Source organism: Pseudophryne corroboree, chromosome 5 (genome assembly GCF_028390025.1).
Source record: "Pseudophryne corroboree isolate aPseCor3 chromosome 5, aPseCor3.hap2, whole genome shotgun sequence".
In the NCBI taxonomy this organism is placed as follows: domain Eukaryota; kingdom Metazoa; phylum Chordata; class Amphibia; order Anura; family Myobatrachidae; genus Pseudophryne; species Pseudophryne corroboree.
Genome location: NC_086448.1, coordinates 216,977,477 through 216,994,632, shown reverse-complemented (window position 1 = coordinate 216,994,632; position 17,156 = coordinate 216,977,477). Strand labels below are relative to the sequence as shown.

The 17,156-nt window shown below is 39.3% G+C and overlaps 1 protein-coding gene across 16 annotated transcripts in view; it reads left to right on the top strand.

The window, feature by feature from the left end:
* The window catches only part of PARD3 (par-3 family cell polarity regulator), a 919,963-nt gene extending 903,725 nt beyond the window's left edge, over positions 1 to 16,238 (top strand). For 15 of the 16 annotated variants that reach the window (XM_063922114.1, XM_063922110.1, XM_063922109.1 and 12 more), the window contains 2 exons: positions 3,201 to 3,328; positions 12,844 to 16,238. In XM_063922114.1, coding sequence (XP_063778184.1) covers positions 3,201 to 3,328; positions 12,844 to 13,234 — 519 coding nt within the window. In that variant the 3' untranslated portion in view covers positions 13,235 to 16,238. Of the gene's footprint in view, positions 1 to 3,200; positions 3,329 to 12,687; positions 12,719 to 12,843 lie in introns of all 16 variants that reach the window. The other variant, XM_063922119.1, reaches the window with a different exon arrangement.
* The last annotated feature ends 918 nt before the right edge of the window (positions 16,239 to 17,156 follow it).

Here is a 17,156-nt window from a genome sequence, read left to right as displayed (position 1 = left end):
TTGAAAAATGACAGGAGCTGATTGGCTGGTGCGTTATCACCTTCCACTTATCACTGCTTTATCACTTCCTTATCTCTTCTCCAGGTTAATATATCTGCCCCAATGATCCCTATGGCTGCATGCATTTTCAAATAAGTTTTCTCGTGGCCACTTATATATAACCACTTGTGAGTAGGGCATAAGACTTGAACAAGCCCTAAAAAGGTATTACTGCGTGTTTGTTTACATGTACAGTAGATCTTGCGGCGGAACAGTGCTCCGACAGTACACGCTCACCTTCACGCCGCGCTCATAGATGTTGCTCCCATAAATGCTTCTTCAAAAGTGGGCTTTAAACACCTTTGGTCTGTGCCGGTTACATTTCTAAAATGGAAAATCAGTTTCTGCACAGTACACAGAAATATTGTAGTGAAAGGTTTATTAATATGTGATTAGCATATACTCTAAATATGTCATTTATGCCTCTAAAACATTTGTTAGAAAAGGAACCAGCTAGCAAGAGATTACATCTATTTTTTTCATCAATTTAATAACTCCTTATTCCTTGTTTGATTAAAAGAACGAATTAACTCATATAATGTGAGCTATACGCAATAGTTTTATAGACTTTGCCTGCGAGCTGTTTGAGTTTTTGCTGTCACTCTTTATTATGCTATAAAACTTGTGGCATAATCAGCTATTACATATAATTAGTCCTAGTTATATTTTGCAGCATAGCTATATTTGTATTGTTTACAGTGCTATTATTAAATAATACTCATACAGCATCTGTTGGTTTATAGGTTTACTCCTTTGATAAACATGGAACCAAGTGGTCATCTCCTGCCATTAGTATTACATGCTTACAATTAGAGCGTAAGCCCCCTGGAGCAGGGACCAATTCTCCTATTGTCTCTCATTCGGTATTGCACATATTGTTCTATTACTATACCATATTTCCATGTATTGTCTCTTGTACTATATGATATATATGTTTCTGAATCCAACCTCAGAGTTAGATCATTTAGCTTGACCATACAATGAAAATGATTTGTAAGTGATATCTATCCTCGCTAGACGTTTGTCTGCAGAACCACTCTGTCGGTCCATCCATTGGTTACCTGTATTCTACCGCCTTCAATATAAAATACTTTTACTCACACACAAGGCCATTAACCAAACTACACCAACGTACATCACTTCACTTATCTCAAAATATCTCCCAACCCGACCTCTTCGATCTTCACAAGACCTGCGTCTCTCATCCACACTTATTACTCGCTCCCACTCACGATTGCAGGACTTTCATCGAGCTCCACCCTCTCTGTGGAATGCCTTACCACGCACAATAAGACTCTCCTCGAGTCTCCAAACCTTCAAGCGTTCCCTGAAAACTCACTTCTTTAGGCAAGCATATCAAATTCCAGAACCGCCCACATAACTTTCATAAACCTTCCTATCAAATTGCATCCACTCTGCACAGTCCACACGTATCCTCACATGTCTTCTCATTCTTCACTTTCCCTTCCTCTCGAACCCGGTTCATCATTGCTGTATGACCATATCATACAGCCCACCAAGAACCTTTGCAATCTGGCGGACAACTATGCAATAGATAGCACCTTTCCTTGTATATACATGCCTATTTTCCTATAGATTGTAAGCTTGCGAGCAGGGCCTTCCTACCTCTATGACTGTTTGTTATCACCCAGGTTGTTATATCATTGTTATTTCCAATTGTAAAGCGCAACGGAATTTGCTGCGCTATATAAGAAACTGTTAATAAATAAATAATAAATAATATTTATGCATAAACACAGTACTGAGCAGGATATAGTTGCTCAGGTAACAATTATACAAAAGACAGTATTACAGTTTTATTGTAGATTCTGCAGTTCTCGCTCTAGGTGTTCTCCAACCTTCCAGACTTCTATTCTCGCTGTGATGCTAGCAGCCAGTAGCTGTGTTATCATTATGTGCCTGATAAGTATTGCCACTATACTAGGTATAAACCTGATGTAGTGTTACTCAGTGCAGGGACTAGTTCTACAACAGCTGGAGAAGCATCTGAAGCCTACCTCTGGTGTATAGTATAGATAATGCACTGTGTGGAGGGAAAGCTATCATCATGTGAAACTTAATTGCAAAGCTGCTGTTGTACAGGCACAGAGGACATGCGCTGCGTAATTATAGTATTAACTTTTTGCTTTGTAATATTGATTACAGGACATTATTTTTATTAAAGCTCAGAGGGCACAAAAGAAATCAAACAGCCAGCAATTTCGCAGAAGCCAAATATTTCAGTGGAAAACCCTAGATCTATAAGCTGTGAGCAAAGGAACATTAATAGGGGTTTATTTATCATCTGTTTACATGATTAAGGGTATAGCATGGTTGTGAATTCAAGATACTTATATTTAAAGTACAGAAAGGAGCACACCAGACTCTCCTTCAAATTTATTAATGGAAGCTGATCATACACTGCACAGTCAGTGAGGATGTCCCGGCAGATGGATAAGGGAGTTGCGATATCCTGATAATTGGAGAACCTCCATGCACTGTATGCTATATGGAGGCTACTGTATCTCCACTCACAGCAAGTTGGGTGGCTCAAACAGGTCCGATACCCAAAAGAAACAATCCATTTTTCAGCTGTTTTCTAGCTGTGAACGATTATTGTTCAGGTCCATAACAGTTCAATCCAGTCGTTTGTCTGCTTTGTACAGAATCGTGTCTATCGACAGTGTACAGTATGTTAGTAATGTCAACTATGGTCATTTACACCCATGAAGCTTTAATGCTGCCTTACTTTTAAGGAAACATTTACGTAAAATGTAGCCAATACATTTGAAGCATGTTTCAAAAGAGGGCGCCTGCTCCATTAAAAACATTAAAGTTCTGTGGTAAGTTATGGTTTTATACCAGTACATTATGCTAGGCTCTCTGGAACGCCCTGCTCTCCAAGGAAAATCAATTGTTTACAATTAAGCCCAGTTTTCTGAGCCAATGTAAACAGCGGAATCAGAATTGCGCCTGGCTGAAGGAGCCACCTTGTGCTCGTCAGATTGTTTGATGTTTCTTGTCAGACGTAATGTGAAATTGTCCTCGGATACGAAAACATCCAGCCACGTAACCAAATGAAGTAATAACTAACAACCGTGTCGACGACCTTGTGTTTTGCTCGAAAATCACTTTTCGCCCTGCTTGTTTTTTTTCCCCAGCCAAACAACACTACATATAATCAGAGCGGACGGCATTCAGTGTCTGTGGAAGTTCAGATGCAAAGGCAAAGACAGGAGGAGCGGGAGAGCTTCCAACAAGCCCAGCGCCAGTACAGTTCATTACCCAGGTAACATGGGCCATCATTCCCCATCATTCATGACAGAACAATGGACAGTGTTCACATAGGGAATTAGTTTCACTATAAACTGCTTGGCGCATTACTGCAAACCTGCACCTATAAATTTGTGTGGCAGAATCAGTCTTTTCCCCTTCCCTCCCCCCCACCCAGCCCCCCACCCCCCCTGTTTCCCTCTCTTTCCCTCTCTCTCTCGTCGGGTCATTTACATTTTGTAGAAAAACTATTACATGAACTGAAGTATCAGTCGAAGGAGCTTCACTCTTTCAGTTAATTTCAATTTCACAATTACTGTGACTAGCAGATGCATTTCTGTGGTAAATTAATCCTGGTGAATCTCCTCTGTGTATTTATTTTTAGCATACATTAGCTCTGTTCTTTTCTGTTTGACTGGAAAACCCATTTTTGGACATGTATAAAACAAACACAAAAGAAAGGGTGCACAGTGAAAGCTGTTATAGCCTTTTGCCACCAATCTGATACTGTAGAGCCGTTTAAATCATTTCATACCTCACAGCATCTGGGAGGATGGAAGCGAGACGGTAACTTTGGGGTTGCAGCACAATGGGTTCACAATCCGCATCACAGTTGCCTCCGTTCCAAGATCCTGCCCAATTAACTAGGATTGATAATGCAAATCATGTCCCACTAACCCACTGCATGATGCCATGAACTGCAGCAGATTGGGCCACAATGACACAAATAAGTTTGTCACGTCCCCTGTATTTAACACTTGGACACAATGGGGAGGTCCAACAGTAGACAAGTATGCTCATGCTTTGTATACGTGAAACATAAAGATTGAACCACTTTTTATTGTACGCTGTTCAGGCAGGCTGGACACATGAAATTATGGCCCAAATGTATTAAGCCCTAAAAAGTGATAAAGTGGAGAGTGATAAAAGCCCAGATTTATCAAGCCTTGGAGAGTGATAAAGTACCAGCCAATCAGCTTCTAACTGCCATGTTACAGGCTGTGTTTGGAAAATTACAGGAGCTGATTGGTTAGTACTTTGTCACAATGCAATTATCACTCTCCAAGGCTTGATAAATCTGGGCAAAAGAGTGATAAAGTACCAACAAATCTGTTCCTGTAACATGGCCGTTAGGAAGCAGATTGGCTGGTACTTTATCACTCTCCACTTTATCACTTTTTAAGGCGTAATACATTTGGGCCTAAAGCCAGTAATACATAATTTAGACATGTGAAATCCGTGATCCAAATAATTTTTTAAAACTTCTAGCTTTTCCGCTGAAAGCCAAGTGTGCAGTGGTCATAAAGACAGCAGACTATAAATACCGCTCAGTATTCGGGAAACGCATGCGTCTGCATAGAAAGTGGGAATTAGACCAATTTCATTTCAGAATAGGAACTTTCTTCAATTAGAATCCAGGGGAACTTTTTAATGTGTTTTTCTTTCCACTTTAAAAATGGCATTTCATTGTGATTCGTCACTGCCAGCAAGTCTTTGATCCTAAAAGTTGTACAATTATGGTAAACTTTTGCTAGCAGCCACTCAAAGAAGAAGAAAGAAAAAAAGTCTAAATCTCTGCATTGTGCTGACCCATAGTACGCTGTATAAGTGCTTCCATTGCCAGAGGTGGCTGTTTCCTGAAGGAGATCTCGTAACAGCTGTTCCTTAAGGCTGAATGCAAGGAGAGAGAACACAACTTCTGCAAGGAATGCATTCTTTTCACACGTTTAAGTGTATTATTGCAGAATTAGCTAGAATATGTTATTCTACTTCTAGTACTTAGTGTGGAATGACATTTTGTGGTTTTCCATTGGACAGCAGTACTAGGAAACAATTATATGAAATGATAATGTTTTTTAAATTGAAAGTTTAAATTATTTAACATGAAATATTTCTCAGTTCTATAATGACTAATTTTATCTAACAAGATATAGGGATTCCTTAGTTTTTTCCCCAGCAACTAGAGCCCTACTTTCCCTGTAATTAAAGTTAACATAGAGACTTCAGTTATTCCCTGGCTTACGGGCCCTACACATATAAAGATCCACCGCCGAGCTGCCCGACGGCGGATACGGGCGACCCGGCGGCGGGGGGGGCAGTGACGGGGGGAGTGAAGTTTCTTCACTCCCCCCATCACCCGGCTCCATAGCAGTGCAGGCAAATATGGACGAGATCGTCCATATTGGCCTGCATGCACAGCCGACGGGGAACCAGCGATGAACGAGCGCGGGGCCGCGCATCGTTCATCGCTGGTGACTCCACACTGAAAGATATGAACGTTATCTCGTTCATATCTTAGAGGAATATCGGCCAGTGTGTAGGGCCTATAAGCATCAGCTGGGGTTGTGACATCGCTGCATCCAATCTGATCCGTGAATTCAGCTGTTTCCATTAATTCTGTTCAGGAATTAAATACAACCACATTATTCTTATATATTGTTATTCTCCTGGTGCAAATTGTGCAATAACTTCAGTAGACTAATAATGGAAGTACTTATTGACTAATATTACATATTTATATTGCCATTTCTATTTCAATGTTATAATTATTAGCTGTAGCATTGTATTCTACAGCAGGGAACATACATATTTCATGACCTTAAAGAAAAAGTATTTTAAAGCCATAAAAATAATGATTTTATATTATTGAAGAAAAAAAAAACCAGTACGATGCTGCAAAATATTAATACTTTTGCTTATACCCCTTTCACGCCGAGCGTGGACCTGGGAAGAACCCAGGTCTTGTGCCGGTTGGAATCGATCTACCCAGGTTTTATGCCCCAGCTCCTAGACGCTGGTCTTGACAAGGGATGCGGTCAAAATCCCGGAAGACCAACAAAGGGATCCCGGCAGTCAGAATCCCTGTCTCTGTTAAAAGGGGCTCAATGAGCTCCTTTTATAATCCCTATTTCCCCCCAAGGCATGGGCCCAGAAAAATCACTTCTTATGACCAGGGTAGCGGAGTCAGGGTACAAGTCCGATGTAGATCCACTCACACCGACATATGACCTGGCGTTTTTCCCGTGTCCCTGCCTCAGTGTGAAAGAAGTATTAACACAGGTTGAAACCAATGTTCATTATCCCAACCCAGACCCGGGTTTCGATATGAAAGTGGTATTAGTGATACAACAGCAAATGTGCATTTGGAGCAGACTTTGTTTTAATTATCTCTACTGGCCACTAATTATCACCAGTATCAGAAATGATCACGTTGTTACTTACAATAGTGTAATTCTGTACTACTTTATGCATGCCCCAGCTCCCCGTTAGTGTATAACAATAAATAGATAATTACATATGTCATCAACTGCTAGACACAATGTGGGTTACGCTAGCAGCGCTGCACATTTGTTCTTTATTGCATATTAGCTCATATTTGTGGGTTTCCGTCTTGCTTTTCCGGTAATCTTGGCATTACCCACATAACACTTATTTTAAAATAATTTCATTAATTAAAGTGTTGTGATTAATGATCCTTTGCTGGCAACATGCTCACTGTCAGTTTTTCCATTTCTTTATGTTGCAGTTTATGTCTGCTGAGCGCAGAAGTTGTGTATGAAACATTTATCGCAGCTGTGAGCAGAAAACCCTAAATATGAAATGTTCTTTTCAAAGCAGAGTTGCAGTAGATTATGCCACTCATTAAATGCTGGCTGCATTACCCATTTTCCTTTTCACGTACAGTAATGAAAATATATTGACATTATACTTGGGTTAGATGACCGGCTGATCCGATTCCAATTAGCAATATGATGATCGAAGGGCTCTGGCTTTAATGAAAATTCAGTAATGCGTTGTGATCCCAAATTAAATTAAAGGATATCAATGGGAAATAGGACTTTGCTACTTTGCTATTAAAATCACTTTAACCACTTTGCCTTGGTCCTAATAATCCTGGTTATGATTTGCTTGGTATAAAAGCACATGCAGTGATATTAGTGATGTATGTATGGTGGTTGTGTGATGGTTAAGCAGAAATAAATGGAAAGGTTACAACTGCATTTTATGGCACATATTTTAATGGTGCATTTTGTTCAATACCCGAAGCTCAGGAGTAAATGCAGGATTTCTAGAGGGAGGTTTCCACACCATGCCACCAGAGTGCATGGGATTCCCTTGTCACCAGCAGAGCATTGGAAGCAGAACAATACTGTACTACCCCAAATATCCCTACATTCACCCAGAATAGAGACTAACCCACCACCCCTTCTTCAGAAAGAGTGCAGTATGTAGACAGCTCTATTCTACTGCCTGTTATTCTGGTTTCACTACCTTCCGCTTTGGTGTTTAAGCTCAGTAGATGATTATCTTGATCCTGTAATGTTTAGGCTCTATTTCGAAAAAAGATACAATAGGTACATGAAGTATAGAAATTTTAGCAGTCAGTGAACCCTCCTAGTGTCCTTCTCGCCAGGCAGCACTAACATTAAATCAGTATCACCCACTTTTAATAGTTACAACTACCAAACTACGACCAACCACTACAATACATTAAAGTATTCACATTTAATGAATAAACCTATAGCCCTCAAACGGCTCCTACATTAAATTTATAATAATCACATTTTAAAAATACGCCTATTAGCTCCCAAACATTAAGTAATTAGTATTTATTTTTAATAAAAAGTGAACCTTCTCCCCAAACTCAGAGCCAAATTCAGTTACTTGTGGTCCTAAACCAAACCAGGATTAAATTACTATACAGGCCCCATCATATCCTCATTACTAAATGAAATAGTCTCCATCATCAAATAAATATCTCCCTCCATGACCCAACCAATAAATAGTTAGCTCTTATAGTTACTCAGCCATGATATTAATAGGCCATGCCTACACCCAGATTTCATTAAAAGCCATTCCCCATGGTAGTGGGGCAGCCATAAACTGCAGATTTTGGCGGTGGATGGATCCCAGGGAAGCATATGCCATTCCCCGGTGGAAAATGTGTGGCATAAGGTATCTTGAAACTGCCCTTAAGTGTATGCTTGATCCCATAAAGTTGACAGGTGTATTACTATGTAGAAAAATTATCTGACATACTCTATACATCCCTATGGCTACATGGCTTCAGAAAACTTATTTTGTGTAACTTCCTGCTGATGACAAGACCCCTCTACTGTTCCTTCTTCTGGTCATACTGATCCTTTGTGTGTTCTACGACATGATCACATTCCTTGCAGTTTGGATGTCTTATACCTATAATTTTGATGTTCCAATGTCCTTATTAACTTGTTGCTCTGCTCAGTCTAGTCACTGCTCAGTTCCCACTCTGGTGCCTCAACCCCCACTCTGCTACAATATGTCTGATTTATGAATTAATGGCAGCATGTTCTGGTTAAGGTCTTAAGGATTTTTGGAGAGGCAATAAATGATGCTTTTCTCCTTTATGTCTGTACTGACTGCTGCTGAAGTGTCCCAGTGCTCGCTAATGACATAATAGCCCATTTTTCGGAAGTTTTATACAATATTGTTATATTTGATTTTTCGGTTTCCTCAATACCATCCAAAGCCTAGCCTAAGTGGCTTGTTTATCACCAAAGACCAACAACAATCAGTGAGACCTTTTCTTTGATTGTATAGCTTGTACTAGACAGATGACACCTAAATGCTGCTGTGGATTCCAGCACATTTTAACTGTTTCTCTGAGTTTGTAAAACACCTCCATAATCTACTCAGAATGTTTGCTGTTATTTTATGAAGTGCAACTTTTGTTTCCAGTACTTTTATTGCTACAATAGGCGATAGTTTCTCTAGGTGTGCTTTCTTGGGCAGTGTTGTCTGATATGAGGCTAACAACTGTGCCAGGACAATATTTCAAGACCGTATTCAACTGTTAGTGAATATTAGCCAGCACAACAATGTTAAGTGGGTCAGAAGTTCCAGGTACTGTATTAATGGGTCTATTCATCATACCGAGCCGTTGCAGCAATGTACCTTTTTATACTGTCTCTATTTGGCAAAGTTCACTGTCCTGGCAGCTTCCTACGAAACATATTCCCCTATGTGATGATGTTATTCGTTCATCAGCAACCTAACTCTACTGGCGGAAGGAGGTATTCTTATGTGCATGGCGATTTGACCCTACAGAGATCAAACAAAGTTTTGCTGCGCCTCTTCAATGTCACTGCTTGACTCGGCTTTCTGTCCTTGTATAGAGTCCTATGGGGACATCAGTATGCTGCACAAAATTATTTATGCAGGGTTAACCTCTTGATAGATGCTGTGAATGGGTGCCAGAGTGAAAACAAACTTTTTACCCAGATTTTAGGCTGGTTAACAGTTGATAAATAGACCCCCAAGTGCTTTTGCCACCCTCTACCTGGCCCATAGCTGTGCTGTGTCATCTGTATGTACAGTAGTGGCTGTCTGAGCCTAATATAAGGAAATCCCACCTTCAGCTTTGTTTATTATGACCTAGTGAAATAGACCACTCTAATTTTGGTTACTAGTACTGCACATTTTTAACATAGCACCCAGAGATGAGCAGTCGTGCTGTGTTGGGCTGACATGCTGTAATGGGTTTAGTATGAAATACCTACAATCAAAATCCCGACAAGGTCAAAATTCCGACATTTAGAATGTCGGCAGGTCAAAAAGTTGACACGAGTTTTTCATTGTTTTTTTGGTGTGTATGGCAATATAGTTTGACATGGACACCGTATAAGTGTACTGCGTCCCCTCGCATGGGTCACTGCACTCGCCATGCTTCGGGCACGGTGCCTCGCTGCGCTCGGCACACTATTGAATTCCCTCTCCAGGTCCAATGGGATGGTAAAGTATAGAAAAGTCAGTTTCAATGGAAAAAATCATGAAAAACTCATGTCGACTTTTTGACTTGTCAACATTTTAAATGTCAGTATTTTGACCTTGTCGGTATTTTGACCGTCGGTCAATGGTTGTCTGTATTTGACTGTTGGGATTTTGATTGTAGGTACATTGACCGCATCCCGCTGTACTTGGTAAAATCAGCAGCTTTAATTCCACCAATTGCCTCTCATAATATGTTGTTTATATTCCTAAAAAGTAATAACTAATGTCGCGTCGGGAGAAAAAAAACCTCAGACATGAGAAATACAGTTCAGCACATCATCCTGCTGATTTGTAGCATCCTCAGAATAGGGGATTAGAAAGAGTTTAGATGGTCTAACCATATGATTATCTACAGCAGCCCAATGCTTTTATTTAACTGTCGGCAATTCCGAAGTAGCGCTTGTTTCAAACACTGACCTTCATAGATTGAAAAGGTTTTTGGCACACGCTGTGCTTTCTATACCTTGAGGCGATAACTTCAATGACCTCGTGTCTACAGGAGTGTTCTCACACCGCTCGGCTTCCTACTGAAACTTAATGTGGCTTGGCATAGCAAATATAACCAGCCCAGACACAATTGTCAGAAATACCACCCCTGGGGGACACGCCAGTAGCAAGGGAGTATTGTTGGCTGCTAGAAGTGGGTCAAAGTAAAGTAATCCATCAAAGATGGTAAAAGACATGGAGCAAGCTGGAAACAGTAAGGTAGTTGTCAGTAAAGCCTCTTTGATAGGTCTTCTCTGAGTCTATGCTTCTGGATGACTTCAGTCAATAATCCTTCCGCTTGTTTTCATTTAGGATAAAAAAATATATTTTTTATTGCAGCTTTTGAATAAAGTTATCCAATATAGGAAAAAAATATACTGTAAAAAGGGTGATCTGCTGTTTTCCTATCTTGTTTGTTTCGCTAGGATTTTTCCTGCAAATCGTGTTATTACCCAAGTCACGTTTAGCAGCTTCTTTTTTAATTCAAACTTTTCAAGTTTGTATGTGGAGAAATATTGATGGATATCGGTTCTGTCTAAATAGTCATTAAAAACACTCTAGTTCGTCATTTCTTAATTTAAAAATATGTTTACTAAGTTTCTATTTACGTACTGGTAATGTGAAAATTCACAATTGTTGCCAGCGTGGCTTGAGATGAAGCGATGGCGCTGTGATGGGACTCCGTGGGCGTTTAAATGTTTTGTAGAAGCATTAGCAGACACATAAATTCATCCTTTATATAATACAGCCAATTACTTCCATACACCAGCATTTCTCCTTATACAGATATCCACAGTAATATATCCACTAAAACTGTACATCACAAAAGGTATTTGTCTCAGATACACTGCTGGTAGAGTTCAGAGAAAACTCAAGGTGGATTATAACTAATCCATATGCATGAGGTAAGTACATGTCATCTAGGCCCAAGGAGCCAGTTCACGTCTTTTTGTGTAATGGCAAAATGACTAGCACATCAAGTGGATGCAGTCCTTCCCATACATCTTCAGCAGCTGTTTTATGGTGATTTCTGTAGAACCTCATTTATCCTAATGTGAGGTTCATCTCTCTTCCAGATACTACACTGAGTTTAGCGGGTCAGCATAGACAGGGTTGGAACAGAGTAAGAAAGCCAAATTACGCATTCTTTTTAATCCGTTGCAGATTGTAATATCTTTGTTGAATTTAACGCCGTCTATATTCCAACTTACATAAGGTCAGCGGTGGGCAATAATGTTTGGGAGCTAAATAAGTATCCCTTGATCTTTAAACAAGAGGAATGCACATTTAGACCCTGATATTGAGTCACACACAGCCGCATCTGTTAGCGGTCGCTCTTCTGTGAGTTTATGCAAATGCCGATACTAACTCTTCCCTTGTGTATATCCGTCTGGCTGAATGTGCAAGGACTATTTTAGCGCCCTTGCAGCTGTAATAATGATTGGTGCGGCCTTATAGAGTATGCCTCCATCAGTCGTACCATCGAAACTTCCACCAGCCCTATGGCAAGTGCAGTGTCTCTATCTGACTATGGCCTCCCATGCCTGTGCATCTGGGAACGCATCTACTTGACAGCCTTGTGACACTCCCACTGAACGGACCATTTTTGCATGGACTACCAGTCACCACCCAGGAGCTCCCTTCACTTTTCCAACACCTTTCTGAAACAGCCTAAATCAATTTCAATAGCAGCTTTGTGTGTTCACTCCTTTTCACGCAAGTGCAGTTGCAAAAAATCTTCCAACTACATGGATGACAACATTGCGTGCAAATAAGAATTAGGCCCTTAATTACAGGAGAAGCATCGGATGACATTGTGATATATGAACAGCAAATAGTGCTCATGCAGTCTAAATAGAAAATGGTTAGCTAATCGATGGGGAAACATTTTTGGTTGTGAGGGTAACCTCCATATTATGTGACTGAATTATTATCATGATATGTGTGCACAGTATATAGATAGATACTGTAGATAGATAGTGTGTCTGTATATGTTTAGACAAAAACATTCTCTTTTTAGAAAGTTGCCATTGATATGGTGATTCATTTTGCTAACATGCTGGTTTACTCTTAATGCAGGACTTCTGGCACATGTCTCACTGTAGATAAGGTACTGTGCTTTGTTTTTCTCATGGAAATAGGAAAATTACGATTTAGAATTTTTAGTATTTTGTGATGTCGGTTCTGTGCTAATTGTGTAAATAAAACTGACTGTCTTGTTTTATGTCTGTCCAGGCAAAGTAGAAAGAATCCTAGCTCCGTGTCTCAAGACTCATGGGACCAAGCTTATGCTCCTGGAGAAGGTTTTCAGAGTGCCAAGGAGAATCCTAGATATTCCAGCTATCAAGGATCAAGAAATGGTTACATGGGTGGACATGGGTTCAATGCCAGAGTTATGATGGAAGCTCAAGAACTTCTCAGACAGGAGCAGAGACGGAAAGAGCAGCAACTTAAAAAAAATGTGTCCTCAGAAGGATCAAATAATTATGACTCATACAAGAAGGTCTCTGATCCCAATTATGCCCAACCGAAAGGTCCTTTCCGCCAAGATGTACCACCCTCTCCGTCTCAGGTAGCACGGCTCAACCGATTACCACCAGAACAGGGAAGACCATTTTACTCATGAGGAACACTTAAAATGAAAAAATAAATAAAAAAATAAATAAATAAAGGCAATAACAAATATTTTCATGAAAGATTTTGTATTTTTTAAATAGACGGTACTATGGTGCATATCTTGTTTGTTTCAGTGCCTTCTGCAGTATGGGCAAAACAACAGTGGACCTTTGTTAAGCCAACTCAGCCCTTCTTCTATTGGTCTGTTAACTACATGGAAGGAATTTCACGATAAGACAATCACAGGTTACGTTCATTTTTCCCCCCGAAAATCGTATGGTTCAAGGCCGGAAAGAAATGACAATTTTAATGAAATGTCGAGACTGCAACACTTTGCTCAGAGATCTTTTGTTTTGCTATGCATTTTTTTTTTACTAATATAATATATTGTGGGAAAGAGATGAATTGAGGGTTGTACTCAACAGTTTCTTTTATTTTTCCTTTTTTATACTATGTGGATGGTTGACTAAAGTATTATTTTCATGTTATTAAGCAGCCAATAATTGGTCATTTACTCATTTACAATGCTTATGTTGTTTTTTTTCTTGTTTTTACGCATTTATAAACCTATGTTTATTTTGTGATTTATTTTTATGTAACTGAGAAAAGATGTGTGTTACTTTCACTGTCTTATCATGGCTGCCTTTCATCTCAGAGAAATTTGTACAAAAAATTGTTTTTTTTTCTGTCCATAAATAAGAAGTGTTCTTCTAGATGATAAGAGTGCAAACCCTTTAACGATTTTTCTCTGTCGAATGTATTTCATCACATTCGGGTGTCTAAGAATGTTTAGATAACTAGACCTTTTTTATGTTGTCAAGTGCATCTGTACACTGTAGAGGCGGCCATTTTGTGCATTGAACTTTTCAATTCATTATTATTAGCAACAATGAGAAGCAATATTCTGCGTATGTATCAGTAACGTTTCGGCCCGTAAAATAATTGCCACTGCTGTGTATATGCCTCTGGAGCTCCTTAATGTCAAGACAGATTGAGGTAAATGTTTGGACAAGTGGATAGATAATTGCATCATTGTAATAAGAGCGGGAATGGTGTATCTTTGCACAAGGATTTCTAGGATATTCTGCTTTGTGCTTCCATATGACACAAGTATGTATTGTTGACTGTGTGAATGAAAGGAACATGGAGAAAACTGTTACACAGTGTTATGGATCTTGCCAGATACATGCAGGTGAGCTTGAAGCATCAGCGCATGTTTGTGTGATAACAGGAGTCTCATGTCATATAGTAACACCAAGCAGCACCAAATCATAGAACATTTTGCTTCAGGTAAATACTATAGAAAAGTTGCCATTTTGGGGTATCTTTGTTATTATGTCCAGTGTGTTGCAGTCCAGCTAGTCATTCTCTATTTAGGAAAAAGAAAGGTAACTCATTTCCGGTCTGTTGTAGAAAAGTTGGATGAATACACTGTCCCAAATAATCGGATATTATCACATATTCTAATAGTAATTGTGTCTCCTGCTGTAATAATTACTCTGCATTTAAATATTTTATTGTGATCATTCCTGATTTATCATAGCAACAGTAATTCGTCATTTCTCATAATTGCCTCACATTATTTACTGACCAATTACCCTTCTTGTTATCTCGGACTGCTCCATGCAGTTATCATTCTTCCATTCTACATGGTTATCCTTTAGCCCCCTCCTAGTGATCATCTCTCCAACCTCCTTCCCCATCCCCTGATTATATCTTGGCCCACCTCCATTGGTTATCTCTCAGCCCCCCTCCCTGTACCCATCCCTCTGCCTGCTCATAATGATCTCTATCATCCCATAGTATGTTTTTTTATATATTTTGTTCCAATTTTAGCATCTGTTCCTCCATAGCTGGAGCATTCTATATTCCCATAGTAATTATACATTTCTTCATACCTCCCTTATAACAGAGTATATATCCTTGATGGTACTGCAGGTCTACATGCACAAGTGCGTGACCTCTAATTTGAGAAATTTAGAAGGGGTCTATTTACTAAGCCTTGGATGGAGATAAAGTGGACGGAGTTAAAGTACCAGCCAATCAGCTCCTAACTGCCATGTCACATGCTGTGTTTGAAAAAATGACAGGAGCTGATTGGCTGGTACTGTGTCTCCGTCCACTTTACCTCCATCCACAGCTTAGTAAATAGACCCCTTAGCCTTTAGTTATTGGACAAATAATGGAAAATAAACTTTTTAGACAATTATGAAAGCTATTACAAGTTACTCTGATTACGGTCATGTTATTGCTACAGATGATTTACACCAGACACATGGTGACTACATCTGGCACCAGAAATCAGACACTACTAAGCCATCATCTAAAGCTGAAGGAACGTCGTATTAATTGTTCCTGTTAAGTGGATGGCATTGAATGTGAGTGAAGACAGGTATATATGGCAGTGTATAGTAATAATAGTAGTTAATTACAAAGACCTGTTTTCAGTCTCCTTGTTGCTCATCTCCATTGCATCATCTTCACTTTGTATATCCATAAGCAGAGTACTTGTAGAATAGAAGATCTAAGGGAATCCAGTTCTTTCTGTTGATCTGATTGACAAGGTATCTGTTACATAAGCTCTTTAGTGTTATGGTCGCACCACTTATTAAAGTGCCTATGAATCTTGTGCCGATTGTGGAATCTAAGCTGAACATATCATGTTAGAAACATGGGGGCTGGGGAAGGGGATTTAAGTAAATGTAAAAAATAAATAAATCATGCATTGTGATGGAAAAACATAGACATACATGTTTTGGTTACTGACACACTTTTAACTTTCACAAATGTTTGCTTTTTTTTAAGACAATTTATGAAACTGTCAATGCACATGTATCCGTGTCTTTTAAAGATATTTTTGTTATTAATGTACTACAGTGTTTAAATGATTTCTAATGTAAGCACAGTGATATGGATGAGAACCGCCTGTTTTTTATACTGATATGACGAAAAAGAGCAAAAAACCGCCTTATACTTGTATATAAATCATTAGAATAAAATTCATTTCTCTCCTAGATGGCTTTGTCTTCTCACTACATATCTGTTATGTTTTTTATTTTATTTTTTCGTTTTTTAGTATTTTAATTTGAAATAAATTCTCTATTTTCACACCTTGTGTTGCTAATGTTCTATTTGCTCTTTTTCATACTTGCATACCCTGTCCTAATGTCTGGGAGCTCATACATTTCGGGGAGTTCCCCTGGCCTGAATGAGAACGGGGCACCCTCATGGGTCATCCCATCCACTTTCACAGTGATGTAAGCGGTTGGCTTTATGATGCTCTATATGTGTCGTCATGGCACCACCCCCTGCTGCATTATGTCTGGTCCCCTACAGCGGGGACCAGACATAATGACATCATGTGACCATGCCCCCTGCACTTGCGACTTGAACTTCCCTTCCATGATCTCACTTAAGGGCAGACCCAAAAGTTGACAACTATGCTTTTTTATTTTTCTTGTAGTTTTATATAAGTCATGGAATGACAGTTTTTCTCTACGTCATACCTTAAGGTGGGCATACACTACACAATTATCTAGCAGATCATCTTCCAGATTTGGCTGGTTGGAATGATAATCTGGTAATGGATGAGGGCAAATGACAAATGCGTGAAAAGGGATACAAACTGTTGTTCTTACAAATTGATTAAATTATGGATTTAACCAATTTGAACGACAGGTTTTGTCCATTTTCTAGTATTTGAGAGCAAATGGTCGGTTGTCTTTTGCTCTCATCCATTACCAGATTTTCATTCCAACCAGCCAGATATGGCAGATAATTGTATAGTGTATGCCCAGCTTTAGTTTAATGTAGCTAGTACAGGTTGAGTATCCCTTATCCAAAATGCTTGGGACCAGACGTATTTTGGATATCGGATTTTTCCGTATTTTGGAATAATTGCATACCATAATAAGATGATATGGTGATGGGAC